The sequence below is a fragment of the Aphelocoma coerulescens genome, chromosome 3 (assembly GCF_041296385.1).
Source record: "Aphelocoma coerulescens isolate FSJ_1873_10779 chromosome 3, UR_Acoe_1.0, whole genome shotgun sequence".
Taxonomy (NCBI): Eukaryota; Metazoa; Chordata; class Aves; order Passeriformes; family Corvidae; genus Aphelocoma; species Aphelocoma coerulescens.
The window spans coordinates 21,146,895-21,174,882 of NC_091016.1; the positions used below are offsets into that span (position 1 = coordinate 21,146,895).

The window sequence follows — 27,988 nt, forward strand, 5'->3', positions numbered from 1 at the left end:
TTGACCTGCCCTAAAAGCTCTTTTCCACTTTTAGCAGGTATGATGCTACAAGAAGCTGACAAAGTAACAAAAAAAGCTGCTATGAGGTCACCATAAAACTGCAGTTTTTTATGTACAACCATATTAGACTAGAACAAAATAACTGCAAAACTGAATGGAGCTGATGCTGAAGGATACAAGCCTGAGAAGCAAATTCTCACCTGGCTAAGTCAGCAGGGGCTAGGGATACTGGAGAAGAGCAGGCAAGGAACAAGCACACACATACACACACATCCTTCTCCCTCATCCAGTTCCCTCTGACTGATGCTTAGAGATGCAGTGTTGGGCTCCACAGGAACTGTGTCCAACACTGCTCAGCCTGAGACAGAAATGCTTCTGTCAGGCTTACAGAAGCAAATGGGAATACCTCTCTAAAGAATTAATAATGAAAGGAATTAAACATTTTAAAATGCTGTCAGATAGCAGAATGTCTCACAAACACAGGAAAGCAAAGACACTTAAGAGTTATCCAGTAAACATTCTGAAATGCCACCTTATGACAGAGAACATCTCTCTTTTCATAAAATCAGCTACTTAACTTCTGGAAAGGCTCCTGGGCTTCCCTATGAAGTCCTTAAGTGGCAGCTCCACCTCTTCATATTTCATTTTCTTTAAAAAGACCTATTTCTTCTGAGGAAGCTGCTTTTTTACATATCACCCTTTGACTGGGTCCAGGGCAATGTTTTCAAAAATTAGCAAAAGGTGTGATTTTAAAATGCTTTCTAAGGAATCGTAGCTGGTACCTCTACAGTGATGTTTCTTTTCCCCTCATCCTTTTAGCCTTCCCTCAAATGGATAGCAAGCACCTACATGATATCCTCATATGGACAGAAATTGAGACAATAATAAGCATACACATGTATCTGCACACACATACATCTTTAATTCTCCCCATACATTACAGAACATGCAGCATTCTCAATGTTGCACCACCTCAAGTGCGCTACAGACAAGAGTGGTGGCCTGAATGTCTCAATTGTTCTGTTTTTAATTAGACCAGTCATACAACTTTTTTAAAAATAACAAAACGCTTAAGAAGAGGTATTTCTGTACACTTCATCTTTTCTAGCAGTTATGTATCAAAGGATATTTAGCACACAGTGGGAATTTTCAGGTAAACAATGCTACCATTTCCACCAATACCAGCATTATTAATCACTGGAAAAAATCCAATAATTCCTAAGTACCTCGTGCCTGCAACTAGGTCATCTTGAACAGAGAAGCAAAGGTTAAGTAGCAGATCTGGTTTTTACTTTGCAAAGCCTGTAAATGACATCGCATGGTCGTGCAAATGAAGCAAGGCGAGATGAGAAAATGAAGAGGAATGAAGCTGTATAATCTAATCAGAAACCAACAAGGGGATTTCTTTATCTTCTCTTCCTCCCTCGGAGACAAAGGGAGGCTTTAAATCCTTAAAACACAGTCTGGTGTTTCGCTTTTTTTGACAGCTTTTGGTACTACCGAACATACGTATGCACATCTATTCTGCATGTATGGATGTGCGGGTTCTCACAAGTCTGCGTGCAAAAGGAAAGAGAACGGGGCTTTCCAAAGGGCACTGAAGCAGCTTCCTGTCACTTCAGAAACTAACTACCGGAGCACTGTCGTTCTTAAGCAAAATGTATTTCCACCTGGAAAGAATTTCATCTCCGTCCCTTTGCTGCCCGCTACAGTGGGCATCGCTTCCCTGCCTCAGTGTCTCAGCGCTTACCGCTCCCCCGATCCCCAGCATAATGAGCTGACCTTTGCTTTAGTTCATCGACTTTCGACCAAGGTAATGAACTGGAAGCAGCACAATCATCACCAGCGGTTTAAGCAGCGCACCGGCTCCCTCCCCGCCCCTCGCTCCGCGCCGGGCTCCCCGGGCACCCTGCCCTGCCCTGCTTCCGCCGCGGGGGCGGCTTGCCCGGAGCGCGTGTCCCCGCACTGGGGCAGGGAGGGGACCGAGGGAGGGGACCGGGGTGGGGGGAAACGAGGCGGGGCGCTCCCAGCCGGGGGCCGCAGCTCCGGGCGCCTCCGGGCTGGGCTTCCCAGGCGGCTCCCTCTGCGGCGGGGCAGGGAGCGGCGGGGTGCGGGAGAGCCTCCGCTCCAGAGCCTGCCCCGCGACTCCAGACCCCGCAGCGACCCCGCGGGGCGCACGGCACGGGCACGCCGCCAGCCCCAGGGGATGCCCGGCGGCCCCGGCAGCATCCCCCGCCCAGCCGGGGGCCGGCCGAGCCCCCCGCCCTGCCGGGAGCGGCGGGACGGGCCCGCACCCCGCCCGGCGGGGCTCCCGGCGGGCCCGGCCCCGCAGCCCAGCCCTTCTCCGCCGTCTCCTCGTCCTCCCCCCGAGCGCCGCCGCAGCCCCGGCCCGCGGGGTCCCGCAGCCCGCTGCTGACCTCTGCGGGGCGGCGCGCCCCCGACCGCGCAGGGACCGAGCGGCACCCGAACCCACCGTGTCCTCCTCGCAAGGAAGCCGGTGACCTGTAGATAGCGATAGGCACTGAATGATGTTTGCTGCTGCCGTGGAAATGGTGAATGTGGTGAGCGCCCAAACTGGAGGCGCCCCACGCCACCCCAAGGAGGCCGCTGAGAGTGAGCGGGACTATCCAGAGCAGGGCCAAGCCGCCGCCGGTGCTGCTGCTGCCGCTGCTGGCGGGTCCCGGCTCCGGGCTGCCCCTAAGGAGCCCCCCCATCCTCCGGTGCGCGACGAGCCGGCCCGCGGCGTCCTCGGGAGGAGCAGCAGCCACAGCAACGGAGGCAAACTTTGGGCAGAGGCGCTCGCACACTCGCACACGGCGCTGGCTGCAGCTCACGGCACCAGGCGAGCCATCTCTTCCCTTTGGGAAAGCCTATGAGGATCCTTTTTTCCAGGTCTTCTTCTACCCAAAACAATCCGAGACATAGTCAGAGAATCCAGGCAGTTCAGAGCCTTCGCAAAGAGGTGGAAGTGGGGAAAAGCCCCGCGCCCAAACAATCGTTAGTTTCAGCTTTCCCGGGGCTGGTGCTCATTAACAATACTCCACAGTTGCAAGGGCTACGAGAATGCCAAGCATTCCCACATCCTCAGTAATCCACAGTGTAGCCAATCATGCCACATTTCTGCTAAGGAAGAAAAAAGGGGATGCCACTCCATCAGCCAGCGCTGGGAAAGCAGAGAAAAATCAAACTGCTGCTCTTCCCTCCATTCATCTCCAAACTGGTGAGCCCTCACCGAGCGAGCTCTCTCCCGGCGCGCACACACTCACACTCGCGAACACACACTCACACACGCCGCCAGACAATAATCAGGCTGCTCCGGCAATCTCAATGGTCTGGCTATTGACAGTAACACCCGAGGATGTTTTCAGGGAGAATAGTGCACCCTTATGAAAGAAGCTGGAAAAAAAAAAATAAAAATAAAAATAAGCACGCTTGCGAGGAGCAGGGCTATGCAAATCTGCAGTCTCCGAACAGCAAATCGCTGAGGCTTGGATGCAATGCAGAGGACGAGCCTATGTTAAAGAGGGAGGCTGAGTTCAGCTCCCACACAGTCGCGCTGCCTCTCCTCAGCCTTTCGGGAGCCGCGCACTGCCAGAACGCGGCTCGGGCGGTGTGGAGGGGACACACACACACACACACTCACACACACGCACACACTCACACACACTCACACGCCTCTCCTCCCCACCCGCGCCGCGGAGTCAGCAGCACGGCGGGAGCACTTCCCCTCCTCCGATAGTTCTGAGGTACCAGTGTCTTGAAAACCCACTTTCATCTTAAAAAGAACGATTTCGGGGTCTTTTAATTGGCCTAAACTTCTCCCGTCAGATGTTTCCCTCCGTCTATTCGGGCACCGGCTGTGATGATCCGATAATTATACACACGGCGCCGAACAAAGAGTTACCGGGATTTTCTCCGGCACTACTCAACTACCGCACCTCGGCCGCCCACCGCAGCCGCGGCCGCAAACTGGGCTGAAATAAAGCCTTTCTGAGCGGAGCCCCCCCGTTCCCCCGCAGCTGCAGGGCGGCGCCGGCAGCTCCCGCACGGCCACCCGGGTGCGGGGCCCCGCCGCGGCGCTCGCCCTAAGCCTACCCCCAAAACAGGGGGGAGGGCTGCCCTACACCACCACCCCCGCACACACACAGAGCCCAGGGTGCCGTGGGAGCCGATGTCACGTTTAAAAGCCAAGGGTCGGTATTGTAAGGGCCAACCTATCGCCCCGCGGCGGGTCCTGCGCCCCCCGGAGCCGGGCGCGGAGGCGCAGCCCCTGCAGTACCGCACCTGGGCACAGCAGGGTGTGCGAGCCGCACACTCCCGGCCCTCCTCTCTCTGCCTCCCTCCCTCCCCCGCTCCCAGCCTGCCGTAGATCTTGTGCCATGCCTTCAGCAGCATGAGATCATGGGTGCGGGGTGCGGATGCGTGAAAGCGAGAGGGCGAGCGGTGGGCGTGAGAATGGGGGGTTTTTTTTATACATTTCGCGTTAATTTAAACGAAAACCGCTGCAATTTGCCGAGGCGCTAATTCCCGCGGGTGCCAAGGGAAGTCGCAACCTTTGCTCAGCTGCGTAGGCTGAGGAACGAGAAAGGCGTTTCGCCCCGGCTCCGCTCAGCCCAGGGCGCATCGCTCCCCCCGGCGAGAGGAACGCCCTTCACCGCGGGGTCGTGCCGGGGGCCTCACACAGCGACGAAAGGACCCCGAACTCCCGGAGCAGCTGCGAGCAAGCGGCAACTCCTGCCCTGACCCGGGGGCGGTGCTGGTCACACCCCTGCCCACCTGGACGCGTCGCATCCCGCACCCGAAGTTTTGCCAAGACGCCGAGGTAAATTACAACAAAGCCTTAATGCAGTGAGGAGAGCAGCAGTCCCAGAGCCCGAGCTCTTTCTGCGCTCCGTGGAAGGGCAGACACGCACCCCGAAGGAAGCCTGCACCCGCCCTGGCCCGGGGTAATGCTCCTGCGGGACGGGAGCCACCCTCTAACACCCCCGGCTCTCCAGAGAGAAAGGCAGCTTAGGTGGAAGTCAGTGACTTTTCCAACCTGTCTCCAAAAGCCTGCGTGTGAAAGAAGGAACACCAATTTTCCAAACTATCAGCTTTCAACTGTCATGCACTGTCACCTCCTAAAAAAAATAAAAGACAAGAAATTTTCTAAGTTTCAGACTTAGGGAAAGAAGGAAAAAAAATGAATGAAACCTTAAAGAAATGTCAGCCTGGATTCGACAGCTCTCATAAAATTAAACCTCCTGATATATGTTTCCTGTTCATGCAAGTAATGTGTGTTAGAAATTTCATCCATAAATACCACTAGGTTTTCTATCAATCTGACTCGGGAAACAAAATATTTCAGTCACTGGAACCAGTTTTTCATTAAACTGTTCACATGTTGCTGCTGTTTTAGAAACAGGCAGTAGTTAACTTGACTGTTCTTAATGATTCTAGACATCCTACAGACGAGGAACTTAAAATTGTTATCACTCCTCTGAAATAGGAAGCTGGTATTGCCAATCGTGTAATGATACAGTTGGCAACGCAGTTGTTCAGATAAAATTTCAGTTGGCAAATCCTGTCTAGACTGACTTTGCTCGGCTGTGCTGTTTCAAGGCCGCCACTGGGAGCTTTATTGTGCTACCTTACAGTGGGAGTTTCCCTGCTGGCATCCAGGAAAGCATGGCTCCATCCCCATTGAGGGATTCCCCATTAGGTGTAACCTTCCCTTCCATCCCGAGCACAGTTAGTTCCACTTTGGTTGAAGATACACTTCGGTGTGGATTCAGAAGGACTTTCTGTAAGTACTCTGTGTTGTTGGATATCTTTGTAGTTTGAGTACCTTAATCTAAATTCTTGCTCCATCTGCCATCTACTGCGCCAGGGAGGCCTAAAGTGCTTAAAAAACAAGGACGAATGAATAAAATGTTTAGGTACTTCCAAGGTACTTCATTTAATATTTTACTGAAGATAAAAGGGGTTTTTAAGCACTCTACTTTATTAAATATGTACTATTTATGCAGAGCACATATACAACTGCCACTAAAGTTTCTAGTTTCAATCTGTGCCTGGAGACTACTTAGAGAAGTTGTTTTTTCTCATCAGATAGACTATAATGGGTCATTTTTAGGTGCTACATTATGATATTAAATGCTACTTAGGGACTGTTAAATTAATGGATTGTTTTGCTGCTGCACATCCAAACCAAGAGTTGAGTACACAAAGGCCAAATCTTCACAAAACTATTTAGGCATCTAGCTCTTACTTAAGTGCCCTATTAAAGTGTGAATGGGATGACTGCCCTCTAAGTAGGCATCCCTTTCTGGATCTGGCAACGTGATCAGCACTTTGCGTGTAGCAGCTCTAATTTTAACAACATTTGACATTTTTCTGGCTCTGCACTCTGAACCACAAACAAGAGAGGACTATCTAAGTTTCATGGGGGAGAAAGGTGATCTAATGCAGTGCAAGGGTGAGAAATGGGAGAGAACTGATTTGCAGAAGATATTAAAAGATTGAAAATTAAAAGAATGCCAGGAAGGTGAAGAAGAAAGTGAAGATGAAAGCAAGATGGAGATAGACAGGAAGGCAAAATAAGGACATTCCAGGAAGTAAAATCGTCTCCTGATCAATTTTTTTTTGTGTGTTTTCAGCAAGCTAATAACACTTCTTTCCAATTTGAAATATCTGCTAGTCAGATACTTATAAGTTTTGCATGTTTTGATTTAAAGGAGCTTGCAGGTGAGTGTCGGTTTCTTTTCTCAAGTAACAAGTGATAGAACAAGAAGAAATGGCCTCAAGTCACTCCAGGGAAAGTTTAGATTGGGTATTTGGAAAAATTTCTGCAAGTGTTGTCAAGCATTTGAACAGGCTGCCCAGGGCAGTGGTGAATTAATCGTTCCTGGAAGTATTTAAAAGGCTTGTAGAGATTTGGATTAGATATTGGGAAGACATTCTTTACTGTGAGGGTGCTGAGGCACTGGCACAGGGTGCCCGGAGAAGCTGTGGATGCCCCATCCCTGGAAGTGTCCAAGGCCAGGTTGGATGGGGCTCTGAGCAACCTGATCTAGTGGGAAGTGCCCCTGCCTGGGCTTGGAATGAGATCATCTTTGAGGTCCCTTTCAACCCAAACCATTCCAGGATTCTATGTGGCACTTAGGGACATGATTCAGTGGCAGACTTGACAGTTCTAGGTTAGTGGTGATCTTAAGGGTCTCTTCCAACCTAAATGGTTCCATGATTCTGTGATCCTATTTAGAAAGTTTAATTGGGTGTTTTGGCACTTGGAGTTAGGCTTTTTAATGACCAGTTAAAAGCTTCTGCAAGTAAACACTATGAAAACCAAAGGTAAGCAGCATTTCTTATTTAAAATGATTGCCTTTTTTTACCCCTTGCTGACATAAAGAGTATGAATTTTTGTTATCTGAGGACTAACTGAACTTGAAATAACCTGGTTTTAATCCCCAAGGACACAGAATTGTACTCCCAACACAATCAACATGCTGGTATGTCTATGAAGGTTCACTCAAAGAAGGAAGAAATGGTACAAAAGAAGGCAACAAACAAGAGTTTGTGTAAACAAATAAATGTTCCACTGTAGGCATAGCAAATAAAGTGTGAAAATGAACTGTAGGGTTCAAGGTAGTTTTTAGTATCTCAGCAACTTATCTCAGTGAAGTTAGTCCCATTTAACACTTACTCTGTGCAGGTCACATTGGTAGTAAATGTGACTTTTAATCAAAGTATTTCCACCAAATGAACTCTGTTAATACCAGTAGGCTCCTAAATTTTTGAGCAAGAATATCCTTAACTGTGAGAACACATCTTTCCCTGATTTCTTCTAGTGCTATTATGCTATAACACCAAATGCTCCCAAAGAAAATTTATACAAACACAAAATGGACGCCTATGAATATAGTTTACATCACTTCCTCAAACAAAATCAGATACTTCTTGCTAGTATGACCACATCTCTCTGCAATGGTACAGACAGATCAGCTAAGATGGACAACTTCAGCAACACCAGCAAAACTGAAGTGCAGACCATGCCTTAGGCCAGCAGAAGCTGTCAGTTAAATTCAGGCCTTCTTTTGGTTAAGTGCCACCTTATGCAACCAGTCTCCTCTGGCCACCTCTAGTTAATCCTGCACTTAGTGTAGCAACATCCACTCAAACTCCTGAAGCTCAAGTGCTGTTCAGCAAAAAACAAACAAACAAACAAACAAAAACCAACAAAAACCCAATCCAAAACACCTCCACAAATCTGTAAGTGTATTACAGGAATACTACGTAATTAATTATGCACAGCTTTAACACACTACCTGTGTTTTATGTTACGTGTTCTCCCCACTGCTAGGCTTGGACTCTCCCTTAATTTGAAAACACATGGACATTTGTGATTACAATTAAACAGACCAGAATTTATGTTTATACAGCCCACAGACAGAGGCTTAGAGAATAAGAGTCAAGCTAATGTTTCCTCTTCCCACTATAAGCACTGCTTAATTTAATGACATATACACTGTGTCTCCCAGTACTTTTACTGATGTCTGATAACATTGGAGGGTGTAACTTTCTTTTTTTAAACAGCAGAGAATGTTCCTTTCAAAAGCCAGTTAGTTGCAAGATACTGAACCAAGGCCTGTCATCCATGTCCAGTTTGTGTCCTAACCCTACATAACCTAGGGCAGAAACCATTTAAGCCAATAAACTTTATCATATGAAGTACTTGAAGACTTGGAAGGTAAAAAATATGATCCTAGGGGGCTGGATGGAGTATTTGTGCAGCCATAAAATGCACAGAAATTGGAAATTTTGGTACTTGTGTAATAAAGGGGAGCTGACAAAGGAAATACTAGGCTGCTTTCTCTGTAGTGCAGCTATTCTCCCACTATGCATAGTTCAAAACAAATCCTGGTACAGTTAATAAGTCTTTCTGTCCATCCAGATAGGCTTAAATCTTCATAATAAATGTTTCTTGACTCTGTGTGTATAAAGTAATTTCTTTCCCTCTATTCCTTGCTGTCAAAAGCAAGCTGATTTTCATTTTGTTTCATTTCATTGAAGCCATGCACATAAGCCAGATCTTTTCAATTTAGAACCGAAAGGGCTTGTGGAGAACATTTTCCAGTGGGGAATGTTGACTTTGAAGAGAAGGCCCCTCTTGGTCTGAAACAGCCTTGGTTGGTCCATAAGTCCTCTAGGCACTTTGCCAAGTCTGTCCATCCTTACTTGAGTTAGCCCTGATTTGACCTGGCTTGAGGAGGGTGGCTCAGAATCCACGGGGGCTGCCTTTTGCTGGCTCCCGGGGCTGCGATGCCACCTAATGCCATATTTTCTTTTTTTTTGGTTTAACTTCTCACAAAGAGTTCTAACACTTTGTGTATGTTCCCATTTTGACTCCAACCTAAAGCCACAGGACTTAAGGCCAAGTCCACCTGCATGTACATAGAGGCATTTGAGAGATTTGTAGTCCTGTAGCAAACACTCTGTAGCTATGTTCTCTCTGGGCTACCACATGAGTGGTTAATTCTATGGGCAACTAGGCTGCTGCTGCAGAACCTGCAAAAGTGTCTCTGATTTCTCCCAGTGCTGCTGCAGGAACTGGCACTGCATTGTCACAGAAAAGAGAGATCCCTGGTACAGCTTGAATGCTACTGATTTGAACTCCTCAGCAAATACTCCAGCTAGGGACAAAAAACAAGCCACCACAAAAATAGTTTGTAAATTAGTCACCAAGAAGTTTGATGAGAAATGCCAATAAGAGAACCCAGTATTGTGCTTTTTTGTATCCAGTATAAGCACATGAAGCATATGCAAAGCCTGTTTGTTGATAAAGGCCTCCAGAAATAGGAAAAGTGTGTGTATTACAGAGTTGTTTGCAGTCCTTGATATTGTTTACCACGCACAATAACTCAGATACTAAATGCCATGTCAAGGAAAGCTCACAACAGACTCATAGTGCAACAGCCACAAAATGGGGAAATTGAGTTTAAAGACCTTGCAATGTAAAGTTGATTGGTTTGTTTGTTTTTGTGGGAAGCTCACTGGTAGCCAGGAGAGCCCTACATGATGTTTGTGGGGCACCTAAAGTCAGGAGTGCATTTTTAAACAGGTTTTCCTGACAGAACTTCTAAGATATCACCCATTATGAGTCATGAGCATCACACAACACCCCTCACTTTTCCGGCCTTGGCTGAGAAGAGGATGTACAATGAAGTTCTACCTCCTGCCTTCCTTGAACGTGTCAGTCCTACTACAGTCTTGGCAAAGAAAGGCATAAGGTACAGCCTTCTACTCTTTGTCCAGTGCAATACATTTCTTCAGACTCCAGACAGCAGTAGTGCTACAAGTCAGCTGTAGAAAGAACTGAATCTAAAAAAGCAGAGTTGCAAGAAGATGACATGAACTTTTGGCAGTCATAACTTGAAAATGTCCAAATACTTATTTAGCTTCAAGCTTCTTTCTTTCTTTGTTTTTTCTTTCCTCCAGAAAAAGTGTCACCATTGAGCAGAACACATTTGTAATGCCAAGCAAATTTGCTATAGCTGAGTTATGAACCTCTGAACATACAGGTTTAAAATGAAAATGCTGACCTAATCTTAAATGTAGTGGTACAAATACTGCCACAACAATAATCCTTGTAATCTAATATACTGGCCCTAGGGGGATGGAGACTAAATTGCTGGTTCCAGACAGCCTTTCTGAGGCTCAATTCAAATTGCATAATTATTCTACATCCTTCGAGTTCTTTAAAATACATTTCAGATGCAGTATTGTACATTCCAAAATATTTGTTCTTCAGAGATTGATTTCACTATTTTTTCTACCTTAAAGTGATATATGACCTCGGAGGCCTGTGAAAAATCATTAATCAAGTTTAGACTGTGTAACACTCTTTTGTGTGTGAAAGACTTACTTTTTTTCTAGATTCCCTCAGTTATGTTGCCAAGGTGATTCCCCCAGAGAGCCATGTGTTTATCTTGACAGGTGTTATAGAGATCTGGGGAATCTCAGTGGAATTGTTACTGGTTGCTTTGAGGTACAGTAGAAAACATTAAGTCTGCAAACTAATGAACTTACCTTATTACATTCTAAATAAAATAAACCACAGAGTAAGTTGGATTAATCTACTAATGCCTTTCTAATGAAGCTTTTATTGGGCATATGGTGTGGTCTTGCTACTTTCCTCATATAGTTAGCACAAGCTAAAACTCAAAATAAAACCTACAGGTACCTCTTCTGTGACATACCAGTCTCAAAAACTTGCCATCACAATGGTATTCAGACTGCTATTTTACTGGCATAACCTCTGATTATGGTTTGCAAGACTAAATGGATTAAAAAACCAAGAAAGCAATCAGATTAAAAAAGGAAACAGGAGACACCACTGATAGGAAAAGAGAAAATACAACTTCTACTGCTGTTTCTGGGGGGAAATTTAAAACCACTGCTGGTAACTTACAATTACTCTAAAATCCATTCCGTGACCTGTCCTGACAATGTCAGGGAATCATTAATTAAGTACTGTAACTTCCAAAGTTAAATAATCATTCTTTAGTTACAGTCCATTTGTGTTTTCCAGCACAGAGCTGTAACACACTATATTTTTATAGTGCATATTAGAAGCAATAAAACAATAGGTGCTTTTAACAAAAAAGAATGAGTCTTAAGCAAGGTGAAACAGAACACCATCATTTTCAACTGGGTATGCCTTTTGCTTCTAATTGCCACTTTCTTTCTCTCTGTATATGTACAAGATCAGAACACAAGAAAAAAACATTCCTTAGCAACATTCATCTTCTGGGAACATGCTGCTGAATTTAGGTATAAAGCCATAATGGCATCTCAAAGAATAGCAATAGCTCATATACTTCAGCTTTGATATACTACTTCAAATCCTTAATCTCCTCTTTTCAGATTTCCACATAAAGTTTTACTCTGCTTCCATATTTGCAAATGCCCATTCGAGACAAAAAATCTTTTCATACCCAGGCTCTCCCCTCCCTTTATTTACTTCAACAACAAATTAGCAGCCAAATTTTTCTCTTTCTTTTTTTTTTTTTTTGTAGAGCATAAGAAAATAGATAGAGTGAAAACAGAGTGAGAACACAGTTTTTCTTTCCTTCAGCACCAGCAGCCAGAAACAGTATGAAAGCAATGGATCATGAAGAAAAGCAATTTCCTACTTCAGGGATTAAGCAATACTCTCTTTTGTAATGTTAAATGAAAGTTTTAGTTAGTTTTTTTTCCAAGTAATACTGATTTTTTTCCCCCCAATGTAAATAAATACGCACTGGAGAAGCTCCAATAGTCGCAAACACATCACTTTCTAGCCAATCAATAACACAGATAAAACCCTTTGTGTTGTACTTCTTTCAGCAGGCCTATTGATAGGGGAAGAAAAATTAAGCTACTACAGAAGCCAAAGGTAATTAACTTAACGAGAGAGAATATCTGATGGTATATACATTCTGTTCTTTTCTTAAGGACAAATATAGGGGATTCTAATATAGAAAATAGACTTTTGGGGAAGCATTCAAGTAGGGACAACTATCTGCATTTTACTGGCACATCTCTCATCCAGTGCCACTGCAATATGAATTATCTGTTGTGATGATTGATGGCTAGACTATCAGATGAGGTACCACACCCCTCCTCTAAAACACAATCCTACACTTCTCTTCGGTAGTATGGAAAACATGGAACTTCCACACCTGCCTCTGCCACAGTTTTTCAAAATGCAGCCTTGGACAAATCACTACGAAGCATTTGGCATTTGATGGCTAATTGGCAAGCTGGGTCAATGTTACCAGTCCCAAAGACAAAGGGTATTTGCAAGAGTAAGGCTTGGTGGAATTACACCCTTCACACCAATGCTGAAAGGTTCCAAAAGATTTAATCTTCCAGCACTATTGAACAGAACATTGCAGGATTAAGTCTTCTCCACCTACAAGTTTGTGTCTATAAAGCTCTGACACGAATATTCAGTGCAACTTTAAAGCCAATGCTCTGTTTAAAGCACTTTGAGATTGCTTCCTGATGAATGCCAATGTCTGTAACTATGGGAGCGTGGGCCTCCCTCAATTTTTATACATAGATAGATGGGAATCCTGTAAATATTTGATCAACTTTGCTTAAAGGGACAATTAGTATGGGAAAACATCACCACGGTAAAGAAACTTTGTTGGCCAAGCTTGTTCTCCTTAGCATATATGCAAACAACAGCTGCAAATATCAAGAGATTGGAAACAGAAAATAATTTTATTCATACCTGTGTTTTAGTTTTTAATGAATTACATTTAAAAAAATTCCCAGCTAAAACAAAGTGCCTGCTATATAATTAAAATGAAGAGTCACAACCAGCTTATCTTTAAAAGCAGGCTGTAACAGGAAAGAAAATCCAGGACTTCTCAGCTGCAATTTTATGGCTCTATCAAAACTTGCCTAATTTTACCTATTTATTTCAGTGCATAATAAAAGATGTACTCAGAGAAAAAATGTGCAATGCATACATATTTTTAAAGGCTTAGAAAGCCAGCAGCTTTCTTTTAGCACCCTTGGATCTAATTTTGTTTCTAACAAGTAAAATGAAAAGAATAGGTCCCTGAAAAGGATTATGGTCTGAAACCTACTCTTTGAATCTTTGCACATGCTAAAGCTGTCATAAATTTGAATAGAAAAGATGGGTGGTCTGCTCACCATCTTTGGTTACAGAGTTGAGCATTACTGCCCAGAAAAAGCTTATGGGTTTCATCAGGAAGGTTTCAGAAACCACTGTATTGAACCACCAGCCTATAATAGCACTTCCACATTTCACAGGATGTCAGTTCCTGGAGCTGTTTTTTCTTTGATGCACACAAAGTACTGCCAGTAATTTCAATCAGAATTATGCCATGCACTGGAGGAAGGCAATCGCATAATATGAATTATCACATTTTTTCCATATCCCTGCCTCTCGCAGAACTGCTGTTTTGTTAGAGGAGTTGGTACAGTATATACTACTGATCTGTGGCTGCTTTGTTTAAAAAAAGCTTAGTACTGGTGTAGTCCTTCTCATCCAGATATATCAAAGCACTTCATAAAGCAGCAAAAGCAGTGGAACCAAGAAAAGACTTACAGGGGTTTTTTTTTTTTTTTTTTTTTTTTTTTTAATTTGGTAACATGAAATGCTCTCAAATTATTTGTAGTGAGAAATAGAGGGAACATTATGAAAATTAAAGAATCACATTTTAAAAAATTACTTCATTTTTAAAATGATGTTCCCTTTCATAAATTTTATGGTCTTAGTTTAAAAAAGTTAAATGCTTTTTCTTTATTGTTATTTTTCAGTTGGGATTGAACAAATCTTCTTTCAAATACTTTCTTTTCGGAGAGACCTCTGAACCTAATATTAGTTAATTCTTGTAACTCAAATCAGGGCATTTCACTCAATAAAACTCTTACCCTTGATGCACTTGCATTGCGTGGGACAACGAGCAACAATCCTTTGGCTAAGAGGGAACATCTATGCCAAAATTCCAATCACACAAAGGTTTATGAATTAGAGCACATGCAAGAGCAATGCTTGTGTTGCCATGAATTTTTGAGCTCCAAAATGCACACAGTGGTCAAAACCCACAAAGTGAGGGTTGAAGGACAGATTGTTTCAGCAAACATCCCACTGACCTAAATGGAATTTACCCAAGTCAAAGGCCTGGGCTCTGCCATATTGTTGAAACATTCCAGCAAAATCAATATGAGCTATAAATTTTTAGAAGCCATTTTCAATTCTCACCTACTTTGCACTAATGATCAATTTATCATTAATGCAGAAAGAGATTTAAAGCAATGTTTATGCCATTAAAATAAATATCCATTAGCTATAGAGGATATCCCACAAGTACATTTGCTTCTGGTGGAATTCTTCCAGAACACTGGATCTATATACAGTATAATATAATGATATTTAACTGGTAATGAGCTATTGAATTGCACAGGGGGAAATAGCTTACAACCTTAAAAACTTCTGAAGTAACTCCTCTAGTCAAGATGGGCTTCAATTATGCAACTCAGTATACAAAAAAGTTGTTTTGTCTATAAAATGCATCCCTCTTAGTTTGCATCTCTTTCATTTTTTTCACCAAAGGAGATTTATAATGTGCAAGCAATACAGTAAAGGCTTCATTCTACTAAAGAAGCTCAGAAATAAGCAGATTCACAAGATTAGTTTTCCAGAAGGAAAATTCTAATTATGCATTTGAAGAAGTTTGCTTATTCCTTTCCAGTACACTTTGCAATGTAAATGTTGTAAATGTGACTAGCAGCAGGGAATTCCTGTGTCATTGCTCAGTATGGACCCAGGTGGTAAACAACAGTTAAGTTTTTGTTAATTTATTTAGACTCTCTAATTTAATCTCTTTGTATGGAAAGGAAAAACTACTGTATCACTGAGGTTTTTGGTCACAGTGATGAGATCAGCAGATTATTTCATCAGTCTTTAACCACAGACATATAAACCTCATTAGGAAATTTTCTGACCTGAGTGACTATAAACACAAGGAGTGAGAAAACCGAGAGCATTAACACAAACCCAGCCACTAATCTGCAATGCATATTTCTCTCCTGACAAAAAAGATTATCATATTTCCTGTTGTTGATGTAGGGCATGACTCAAGCACTCTGAAATCAGTAAATGTTGATCACTGATCTCTTGTGGCAAACAGGAACTTCTTTCTCCCCTATTTTTTTCCAGCAGATAAAGATAAAACTTTATCAAATTTGTCTAACAGAGATGTGGCAGGGTGAAATGTTTGGAACTCCTTCTCCCTTCAGTTGCCTGGTTTTAGTGTGAGCCTCCGTGCTTGAATGTGGTTCAGGGTGACACCGTGAGTCGACATCTGCTCACAGCATATTGGAGCGCACAAACACAAGCAGAGCCTGCAAAAATGACAAGCAATTCTCCCCTTCAGCTCAGCATTAATAAAGCCTCAGCAAGAATACAGGTACAAATTTGGACATTACACCCCAGGAAGACACAATCCTATTGGGAAAAATGTGAGGAGAGCAACATGACCAGAGTCTAGGGAACATGGGCTTCAATAAAGCTTGAAAGAATTAGGCTAGAAAGGAGACAACTGAGATTGAAAATGATAATAGCTTTCAAATGCATGAAAGGCTGTTTCTAAAGAACAAGGAAATCACCTGTTCTCAATCACAGTGATGGACAGGACAGAAATAAATGTGCTAAATTGCAGCAATTAAGATTCATGGTAGATATTGCAAAAACCTTCTCAACAGTGAGGATGGTAAGGTGCTATAAAAGATCACCTAGAAGATGGTGGAGTCTTCACTATTAGAATTACTTCAGAACAGCACAGTCTTCCTAGAACTACTCAAATATAATTTATTACCTTTTCAGCACTGGGACAATGTCCTGCACTCCCTTTCATCTTTAAATTCCTATGAATAGCACTCCTGCATGCAATCATTTTTGCTGGAAATTGTTAAACCGCAGAAATAAAAATATTCTCTTTTAGGCCTCCCCTTGCCCATGTTGGTACAGAAATAAGTAGGAGGAAATTTCTTATTCACACCCTTTTTTTGCCTCATGTGATGTTACTAGAGATGACAGGTCTATTTGCCTGGTTGATGCAGAAGACAACAATAACCAACCTTACCTAGGCCAATAATAAACAAATTAATAAGAAAGCAAATCTCACTGTGCCATAAATTCCTCTACTAGATCACAAAACAAGATCAAATGAATTCAAGAAAGAGGAAAATGCATCAAGCACAAAGATTTTAGATGAAAAGAAAAGAAGTTGCACCATCTACTTGTGTTTTGGAAGAATACCCTGTGATATCTATCTATATCATCTATATCTATATCTATATCTATATATCTATATCTATCTATATCTAAATCTAATCTATATCTATCTATATCCATATCTTTATCTATCTATATCTTATATCTATATCTCTATCTTATATCTATGTATTTATATACCTATCTCCATGTGTGTGTTTCCCTTTAACTTTTTAACACTGACAAAAGTGTTACACCTTATTTCCTAAAGTTGGACCATGTTATTAACTATTACATAACATCCATGAGATTCAAACATGGTCCTGCTCCTGGACTCAGTGGGCTCTATAGTATTCATTAAATAGTCTATTCTTATGGGATTCAACTTCAAGTCATGCTTTGAAACTTCCAGTTGAAGCAATTTTAATTCTTTACTGAATTACAATGTTTTAGTGAACAATATTCTCCACATCATCCTGTAAATGTTTTTACATCTCTGAGTGGTTCAGAGAGTTGGATATTGTGGTGTCCTATTTGAAATTTCATGGAGCCACTTACATGTACTAAATGAGGAAGCATCCAGTGCTTGTCCAGATTTGGACAACTGTGCATGAATCTTTCAAAGGTCAACTAAAATATGATATTAAGAACTCACTTGAAAATGTCAGTTAAAAGCAAGAGTAAAATTTGCTTACAATGGTTGTGAGGGAGAAAACTGTAGTGTCAACACAGCAGAGGGTTGGGGTTATGATCTATTGCTGCTGAGGATAGGAAGGAATAGAAATGCCCTGTCCCTTCCCAAAGTTATGTCTCTGTAAATTTCCATGTTACATCCTTCACGTCTCCTAGTATTTGTAATTTCTTGTTTTTCTCCCTGGTAATTTGCACTGATGTGAAGAGTGAGAGAAATCTCCAGAGCAAGTTCCTCTACTTACAACTCCCTTAGGAGAAAGAACTTTGCCTTTTTACTGGTATGTAAAGTATCTCAAGATTTGTCGCTCATTTATTAAATTCATTAGAGATCATCATGACTATTGAATTTCTTTTCACAGGATATTCATACTCTCTTGTCAGTAATTCCCTGTCCACTGTTCTTCAAAGAAACAGTTTTCCTTGATCCATATTGTAACTGAATCTTCACAACTTGAAAATAAACCTGTTGTAGCTCACTCCTTCACTGCTGATGGCTGCATTTCCAGTCAAGACCATTCTCTCAGAATATACTTTTCAAGGATGTGAGTCTTTTCTCACACCTTTTCCATTACCTTCCTGCTTCATAGCACTTTTCTCTACTAATCTGAATACGGATTTTAAAACAAATAATCTATGCTTCTATTCCAGATACTTCAGTGGGACAATACATCTAGAAAATATAAAGCATCTAAATAATGCAAGAATTGTGTTAAAAAAATGAGAACGGTTGGATAAAAATAAACCTCCTTATTATCTAACCAAATTCACAGCTGCAATGTCATACCCATCAAATTCAAGAATCAGCATCATTAGAGGAAAGTGAAAAACCTATCCAATAGGAGCCCATCAAAACATCCAGGGAATATGGAAGGAGTACTGAGGAGAATGTGCAGAATACAGAACAAGAAGGTGAAAAGTAGCAGGGGACCCCAAAACAGAAATTCACAATATATTAGAAAATTGAAGCTAGGAACATTTTACTTACCAGACTCTAATTCTAACAATGGATCCAAGCAACTGCAGAATACGCAAGAGCAAAATCTGGTAATCCACAATTATTTCATCCCCTATATACTTATGAAATAGATGTTTAAATTTAGTGCTGCTCTTATTGGAAAGGAAAGGAAAGCTTTTTCCATCACATTTCAGAAAAGCTTCAGGACTGAAATGGAATATATTTCAAATGAAAAGATCAAAGTTACTGTGTTTCATCCCAGAACACACAAAGTTAAAGAAATTAATTATTTTTTTCTAGAAGTGTTCTGATCCTGATTTCTTATACATAGGGAGCTTGAATTTTTGCCAAGTTGCATGAAAAACTATGCAGTTTCATTGATTCATAACTGTGCAATTATATATAATCTTTGCTTACTGCTCCTGAACAAGGACAATTTTCATGTCATTATTTTCCTTCTGGTTTTCAGTAAGCCAAGCATCACTGGTTTAAACAGAACATCATTACAGGTTGCTTTTCTCTCCAAATACATTTTCCAGTGGATCATGTTAAAAAAAAAAAAAAAAAAAAAGAAGAAGAAGAAGAAGAAGAAAGCTAACACAAGACCAAACTAAAAGCAAACAAACCCTTTAAAAATGACAACTAAACCACTGCCACAGCAGTACAGCTGGGATGCAAGCTTCTCTCCTTCCTAGCAGTTCATCCAGCCTGCATGGGGAATATTGACTGCTGGGCAGATTACTATAGCTATAAAAGAGAGCATGGGGAAATGAAATGTGAAGGACAAAGAGTGTGAGTGGGGTGTGTGTGTGTACACTTGTCTGCCTGCATGCAGGAAAGAGAACAAAAAGAAAGCTCTATATTTGGGTTTATGTATCCTTTGCAACAGTTCAGAGGTTAGCAACAGTCCCCAAGAAAGCTTCTGCTCATATCCTTTCCTGATGAAGGCAATAAATATTGAAGTAATATCATATTCATGAGTAATTTACTAAATAAAAAAGCAGGCATTTTTAGAAAGACTTTAGCTAAACAATTATGGACTACTTAGGATGGGCCAGGTCTGCTTTACATAATACATGCTTTGTTGAAGCTTTCTGAAATATCTGTAGTATACTTTAGGCATCCAGACGCACTATCACATAATTAACTCTATGAAATTATGTTTTCAGAACAGGTATGACTTTTTTATTTTACTTTTTTTTTTTTTTAATCTTTAGAGTGGATAACAGGTAACAATATTGCTAGCAGATTAAAACTGTTGATAGGATCTATAATTGCATCCATATGTTTCTTCTCTCCACCTGCTCTTTTTAAGGTTTTGTAAGCTTTGATTTCAGGAACCTCTCACTTATTCATTTACAACAACATGAAGCAGTATAAGCCACACAATTATTGCATTAACTGATGCAATAAATTGATGCAGTTCCACAATCCTTCATGGAGAATGACACGTATACTCTGAATGACACCTATAACTCTGAAAATGTAGTAGGGTGAAAGGCAGATGGAATAGGCAAGAATCCTCTGGTCTCAGTTCAAACAACAGGAAAGCATTCTGCTTTTCACTTGGAAAGGAAAAATCAACCCAAGTTGCTTCACAAGTTTAGAAATCACAGCAAACCATTTGGGGATTATAGCCTTAGATTTACATTTGAGTGTGTAACCCCTCCACAAGTCTGAGGCTTACAAATTATGCTAAGAAACTTTCTAATAAATGCATGTGGTATTTTAACATCATGGAACAATCTGATAAATGGCTGTAGACGATTAAGGAGTTGGAGCCCAATGATAAATGTGGTCACAATGAGATTAACTAAGTGTTGCTTTTTGCACTGCAAAGCTCCTGTTACTGAATTCATCAGTGTTACTCCATCAGCAAAGCAGTGCTCTCCTGCTCTGTCACATGAGATACAAAGGATTGTGAATAAGCTCAGAAGGATCACACAGGGAAGAGCATAACTCTCCAGTTCTGTTTTCCATCACCACCACAGGATAGCAGACTGTGCATGCAAGAGACTTAATGGAGTCATGCCAGCCAGTAAAGAGGGAGGGACAAGAAACTCTGCAGCACTTCTCAGCTGGGTTTTGGTGGAAGAGGTATTGATGGACATTCCCATCTGATGTCTTTCAGTGCTTTGCACAACTTTTGGGTAGAGGATATTCAGGCTAGAGTCACCATTTTAAGCCTGGTAGGTCTGATTTATCCTGTAAGAACATCTGTACTCAAAATTTTTGTTCCTGATTCATTCCATTAACCTATTAGCTATTTCACCAAAGCTCTCTTGTGGTGTTTCTGAAAAATTAGGAGCTTTCATTTGTCAAGTAAGATGGGCTTATTTGCCATTCAGTCCTTCTGTCTTTCTTGTACCTGCTCTCATTCTAATTCTCACACAGAGCCACTGACACCAGTGCTGATGATAATTACACTGGCAAACATGCATACAGAATTAAGCTAGAATGTGCTCCATGCTGCCTAGAATTAGTACCAGCATCTTGGCTATTCCTCCCCAAAGGAAGGAGGGAAAAGGATTTCCCTCCCCTCTCCTCAATTAGCATTCTTTTTTCTACTATAAGTAAATGCAGAATATATATAATAAAAACAAAAGTGAAAGTAAGGTTCACCTGCAATTCAATTAGTGATGCTGAAGGCTAAAATGATATAAACAGCATGCACAAATAATAAACAATAGCTCTCTTAAAAGGGCATATGTTATTTCTAGTAGCATTTTTCAAAGCAGTCCTGTTAATTTTCATGGTATTTGAAAATATTCAAATAATTGCAAACCAGTCAAGAACATTGTGCATTCCAAGGAAGTTTTGAATTAAGGAATCAGTGAGCTTGTATTGTAAAATATTTTACCAGATATCAACTATGAACAATAAATATCAAACAAACCAACAATAAATATCAAACCTTGGTGCTGAGGGACTTGTAATGCATATAGACAAAGAGGAAGACTAAGCAGTTAATAATTTCTTATTTCTGTGCTTGTTTTAAGAGGTAATATGAAAGTATTTCTCTTGGGTTCCATTCCCTCCAAGTCAGACACACAAACACACACAAATTTTAACGAGCCACTTCAGGGAGCTAATACTGAATAACTCTGAAAAACTTGACAGACAATAGATACAAAGGCAAGTGCTTAAAAAGCCAAAACAATGGGTCAAGTCTAATCTTTACCTATGTGAATTAGGGTTTCAAGACTGAGTGTGATTTGTTTTAGAGCAACAATGGAAGCCATACCACTGGTGTCAAAGGAAGGTCTCCAGGAGAATACATTTATCTGCCTGAGGTACCGGGTAACCGAACAGGAGCGGCACAGTTTGACTCAGTCGGTGTCACACTGGTGAAATGTGAGGCACCCTTTTATCAGCCAAGCAACCTGTAATAACCTTGGGAGGAATTACTTGGGAAAAGATGAGGGCTGCTGTAGCCACCTCCTTTCCCACTCCCTCCACAGACTGATGTAGGTGTTATTAAGTCCTGGTTTGACTGTGTAAGTTCCCCCTAATCAGGCCAAGTCTGAGTATCCTGACTACCTGTTGGAAAGACTATCATGAAATATCTCTAATCAGGAGTACCCACCTTTGGAGCAGCATTCTTCTGCAGCCATATGGAATTTAGGCCTGTTTGCTGTGGCTGCAAATAGAACTGAACAAATAATAGACTTGCTGGCTCTTTTCCAAAGCCAAAAGAAATAGTTGTTGTGGTTTCTCTAAACCCTTTTTTCCCAGACAAACGAAAACACTTAGTATTTTATGATTTTAGATTTTGTTGTACTTTAAAGGTTTCAAAAACTCTGCTTTAGAAAGAAGCTTTTTAAAAGCTGTGATTTAAAAAATGAATATTGCATCATTTTAGCTGATGTGAATTAAACACATCTACACAAACCAATGAATTGTTTCAGCTGGGAGGACCTCTAACCCCTCTCTTCACCTGACAGACTTTGCAGAGTTTGTAAGCACAAGGTGTATATTCTGGAGTTCACATGGCCAACTGGAGTTCTGCAGAGTAGGTTGGACCTTTGATGGTTCGGATTTATTTGTGAACATTTGTTCCTTTATTGTCTTTGATGATATAACCAACCACACTAATTTGGGATATAATTGTAGGTAACATGGTGTTTGACCATCTGTTGCAGTGTCTATAAAAAGATTTGTACTTGTACAATACATTTAAATTCCAATAAATAAAGTTGAAAAACTAAGAACATGCCTGAAAAGGATTTTTTTTATGAGTTTAAAACTTCACTCATATAGACAGACCCACTATTTTGAAAGTGGTTTGTATGTAACATGCTGCACATTTTGTGATTGTTGCACAGTCAGTATGTGTGATATTCCAGTGTACATGATATTGCTCTCCTCCTCTTCCTCTGCTTTATATGTTCACATCTACTTTTATGACCTTTTCTCTTTTGGTTTAGGTATGTCCTGCTGATGTTGTTGAATATATCACAGTGCAAAACAATAGTGACCAAAATTTCGGAACAAAGATTTGCTTAACTAGGTTGTGTTGTAAAACTATGAAACAAACACACTCCAAACCCATTTTTACTGCTTTTGATTTTACTTCTGTAAGTAAATCCAGAAAATTACTAACGGAGAGAAAAGATCAGGGTAAGGAGTTAATTGTACTGTATTATTCTTTTGCATGGAAAAACAGTACTAGTCAAAATATGCTATGGATAAATCCTCCCACAATTAAGCACTAAAACACTACAGGAAGCAGAATTATCAAGAACTGTGTCACTAAACCCTTAGAAAGCATGAGTATTTTTGTCATTGCATGTCATTATTTCACATTAACCATGATGAAGTTTCCTTTCATTCACGAAAGATAAAAGAAGACAATTGTTTTAACACCCTTTTTTAAGTAGTTTTAAAAACTACATTAAACTTGCATGAAATACCATTTTACAATACTTGAATTGATTCCACTCACACAGAGATCCATGCATCACTGACCTATTTTTATGATTTTATGATTTCTTTTCTATATGTATTAGCTAGTTGTTTGGTTCTGTTTGTTTGTGGGGTTTTTAACAGGGATTCCTTAATTGTAACATACAAAGCTGAAAGAACAAGTGCTTAAATAGCCTGGTATATGACCTGGTACTGTCCCTTTTCTGTTTTTCATCAGAAACAGCTTTCAGTAGAAACTTGGAAGAAGACAATAACAGAAATTTGAAAGCTTATAAAAGCTTATGAAAGTACTAGATAAGACAGCAGATACAAGTAAAGAAACACAGCAAAACCTGGGACATCCCAGAATACATCAGAGAGCCTTCAGGACAGGGGAAAGCTAGAGAATTAGGAGTGATTAATGCAGAGTGCACTGAAGGGACCTAAAACTGTGTCTACTCAGATAGTTTAACCTGCTCTTGAATTCTAAAATATTCCTTGACATACCTTCAGTTTGCTCATGGAAGTATCTTGTGTAATTAAGGCCTGGGTTCCAGAGCCTGAGCTTTGGTTTCCTGGGGATATTGGGTAAATGCCTAAGACCAGAGGCTTAGTGCTCCCCACGGAGCTTTTTATAAATGACAGTAATTCAAGCTCGGAGCAGAAGTATCTGGTAATCACAATGTAGCAGCATGAAACTCCATTCCAGAAATCAAACACATGTTAAAAAAAATCAAAACAAAACACAACCCCACCCCCCACCAGCTACTAATTACCCATTCCCTTAGCAACTCTGATCCACCTGTAACTAATTTTTAAGACCAGATGCATTTCCACACGATAAAAATTCTCTTATTTCTTTATCTTGATGGTGTTTTCTCCTCAGCTACTCTTCAAACTTAAAAACATTAAGACTTTGTTTCCTCTAAAAAAAAAACGGTTCTTACTCTGGTTACTCTCAGTAACTTGCAAGCCATTTCCCTAAACCTGGCATATAAATTTTCAGAGAGTTATTAGAGGAACTGGGAGCCACTCTCAGTCCTCTCAATCTTGGTGACATTCTTTTCTCTGACAGGACACAGCAAGTGACAGTCAAGAATGCCTTATAAAAACAAAGCATGTGGCAAAGCTGAGGAACAATAGTGCATTTTTATAGGTATAGTATAAATATAAAATAATCATCAGAATCATTGCTAGAAGGGATTAGAAAGCTGATGTGTAATAATAAAGAAGATACTCTACTCAGCAGCACTTAATTGTCTGGTCTTAATGCTGCCTGATGCATGTGATACAACACTTCTGATCCAGGGAGCTCTCTGCCCTGCAGAAGCCTAAAAGTAAGACAAAACTGCAAGGACAAACTGAAAATTTAGCAAGCTTATAAATAGAAATCAAGTTTGGGAGGTATATGGCATATATATGGTATATGGAAAGCCAAGCCACTGAAAGTGAGGTTTGGGAACTTCACACCTTGATGAATCTCTCAGTAATAGCAAAAAAAACCCCAAACATTAGAAGAGAAATTATTTGGTATCTGGAAAACTAAGATTAGAAGATAAACGCAAGAGTATTAAGAAGGATGACTTTGTTTGCATGACATCATAATATTTTAAAAGCTCCAGAACAATTCATTCCAAAAAGTATCAAAAATGCATTTCAGAGCTAAGTTGTCACAATTAGTGACACCCTATTTTCTGTGTGATTACCAGTGCTTATTTAAGTTGCCTCTGATCTGAAAGCTTCCAAGAAATAGCCCTGGTTTCCCTTGGAACTTTGATAGTTTGGCAAAGAGAGCTTGAAAAAATGGGAAAGGTAAATCTGTTAAAAAATCCAAGAAAAATGTTTTCTTTTAGTGTTTGTCTCTCAGTAGCAACTTAGAAATTGATGGTTTGTTCTACTATAAGTCACCAAATCTTGATTTTTACTGTTAAACTTCCAAAAGGGTCTTTAGAGGAATCCAGGAGACCCTGTAACTTAGAAAGAAGTAACAATAATTGGCAACTTGGAAAATGGCACATTTTCTCTACTGTTTGATTTATCTCATTGTACTGATCACTACCCTTCTGTGCAACCGGGAGATAGACAGCAAAAGAAACTGCTTCATTTGGAAATAGATTTGTTATAATTAAAAAAAAAAAAAAAATCACTGAGCAATTGACTTGCTCTTTTTGAATGTAAACATCTCTGCAGATTAATTTCTGTTTCTACTTAATGAAGCAGGTTATTAAACTTGCTTATCAATTTTTTAAACACTTGTCATCTTTGATAATCTTAGAGGTGTTTCTCTTTCAAGCTATAATATGTATGTCATTGATAAACCAATTACAGATTTCAGAAGTCAAATGATCATGAAAAATGGATAATGAGTGGTAATAATTTAAAAATTCATACTTTTTTTTTAATAGAGCTAGAGATCAGGACAAACCTATATACATTTCAAGATAAAAATGCTAATCATACATGTCACCTTACAGCCATAATCTTTCTAGATAGGTTTCTATATAGCATCTATTAGATGCTAGGAAAAAATTCTTTACTGTGAGGGTGGTGAGGCACTGGCACAGGTTGCCAAGAGAAATTGTGGATGCCCCATCCCTGGGAGTGCTCAAGGCTGGGCTGAATGGGGTTCTGGGCTACCTGGTTTAGTGAAAGGTGCCCCTGCCCACAGGGCAGTTCCCACAGGTGAAGAAGATGATCCTCAAGATCCCTTCCAACACAAACCATTCTATGATTCTATGACAAAGGAACAGCCAGAGCGGCACTGAAGGCACTGAAGACTGTAAAAATAAAGCACAAACCAAATTAGCTCACCAAAGAAGTTTTTCATGGACAATGAGCACAATAGAGATTTGTAATCAGCCTTAGTAGTATTTGCTGGCAAAAGGTCTGTCTCTGTGCAGGTGAAAACTGTCTAAGCAAAAAGATCAAAAAGACCTTGTGTTTAAAGCTGGATGAGGGAGAAAGGATACTAACTGTGATTATTGGCAAGAGTTTCCTACAGAAAGCTAATCACTGAAAAGCGACTGTGTTTAGGCAGGGTTGATCACAGTGTTTAAGGAGAGTGCAGAAGAGATTCAGCCAGAGAAAAGACAGCCTGTATCAAACAAGTAAAGATGGTATTAAGGACTAGAACAGAAAACTCATTACCTTCTGACCTAGATGCTCATTCTTTGTCTAATTTCCCCACCTCTGCTTTAATTTTTCCCTTTCCAAATGGTTTCCACATTCAGCTATCTAACCAGTTGATTTACCAAAATATGAATATTGATCTAATATCAATATCCAACTGAGACAGACCAAAACTCTCTAACAGCATAGAGTTAGAAAGTTTTTATGTTTTATTTGGCACCAGGCTCTGTGTGGGATAGCTCCCTAAGACACAGGGCCCCGATCCCAGCAAACACAAAGCTTTTTATTTACAAAAATTATGAATATCCAAAATACAAATGCATATTGATGACATTAACACCTCCCATTCTCCGCTTTGTATGGAAATGAGCTTACATGTCATTAAGCATGTGCAGTGTGTGTCCTGAATTGAGTTGGTGGTCTTGAACTGGGTCAGTGGTCCTAAAAAAAATGAAGTAACTCATCTTCCTCATTTTGACCTTTTTGCCTTTCTGAGCTTTAACAATCCTAATTACTTTAGTGAGCTCTAAATTTAATCTTGCATGACTTTTGAATGGGTTCCCACCAAGGGAGGAAATTGGTAATTGTCCTTGTTCCCTACACCAACTTATCAAATCAATGTTTGTATTCCTTGTTCTAAGCACAGCTAAACAAACATATAAATGACAGATCATTTATTTGGTAATCAGTTACTAACATCTTAAAACCCATTTCAGGTCCAGCTCTCTTAACTATTTTAATTAACTCTACTGGGCCCGAATAACTTCTTACTCTAACTTACTTCAATACAACTACCCTATAACTAAAATCTTTATGTTTCTTCTAAATCTATAGTTCGCAGTCATCTTCCAGACGTGTTATAAATACTTGGGTTTTTTTTACTGTAAACTGGCCTGAATGCTCTGGAACTGGCATAATTTCAAATATGTATTTATATCTTTATCTATATATATATATCAGATGAGTTTGCACCAATTGATGTATAGGACCAACAGGTATGGATTTGGAGTTTACTGGGCACACAATTCCTAGGAAAGGGGATGTTGTTCCTCCTTTCATATGGGCTGCACCACTTACCCCAGGTACCACTTATAGGGAAGTAAAACCTCTTGGTTTGCTAGTAGGAAACACTAGGTACGAAGAACATTATTTTTTTCTAGTAGGAGCTTTTGGTAGAGAAACAACTGAAGACAACTGACTTTGGTAAGTTTGGTCTGATGTAAAGTGACTGTGAAAACTGGTCTTAATCAGGCTCCTACTACATTTTCCTTTCTACAAAAGGATCTAGGCTACTGCCATAGTTTTCAAACTCAGTCCAGGGACTTCTCTGAACCCGCCCAAGATGCTTAAATTATGAATAAATTTAAGGTAATGCTAATTGTGCATGCTTTCACTGCTGTCCTGGGGTGATGTTATGAAGCTGCTTTATTCCTTACCCGGCCACTCAATGCCCAAGGACTCTGTGCCTTTAGGATGGACCCAGGGTTCGGGGCCGGAGCCAGGACCTGAGGGGGCGGTTGAATGGCTCAGCC

At 40.7% G+C, this 27,988-nt stretch overlaps 1 protein-coding gene across 27 annotated transcripts in view; it reads right to left on the reverse strand.

Moving 5' to 3' along the window:
- NRXN1 (neurexin 1) overlaps nt 1-27,988 on the reverse strand; it is a 681,973-nt gene that overhangs the window by 273,623 nt on the left and 380,362 nt on the right. For 2 of the 27 annotated variants that reach the window (XM_069009426.1, XM_069009424.1), the window contains exon 1: nt 2,474-3,393. The exons of 23 other annotated variants lie outside the window; for them this stretch is intronic. In XM_069009426.1, the coding sequence (XP_068865527.1) occupies nt 2,474-2,714 (241 nt within the window). In that variant the 5' untranslated portion in view covers nt 2,715-3,393. Of the gene's footprint in view, nt 1-2,473; nt 3,395-4,776; nt 4,827-27,988 lie in introns of those variants that run through there. 2 more of the 27 variants (XM_069009425.1, XM_069009427.1) reach the window with 2 other exon arrangements.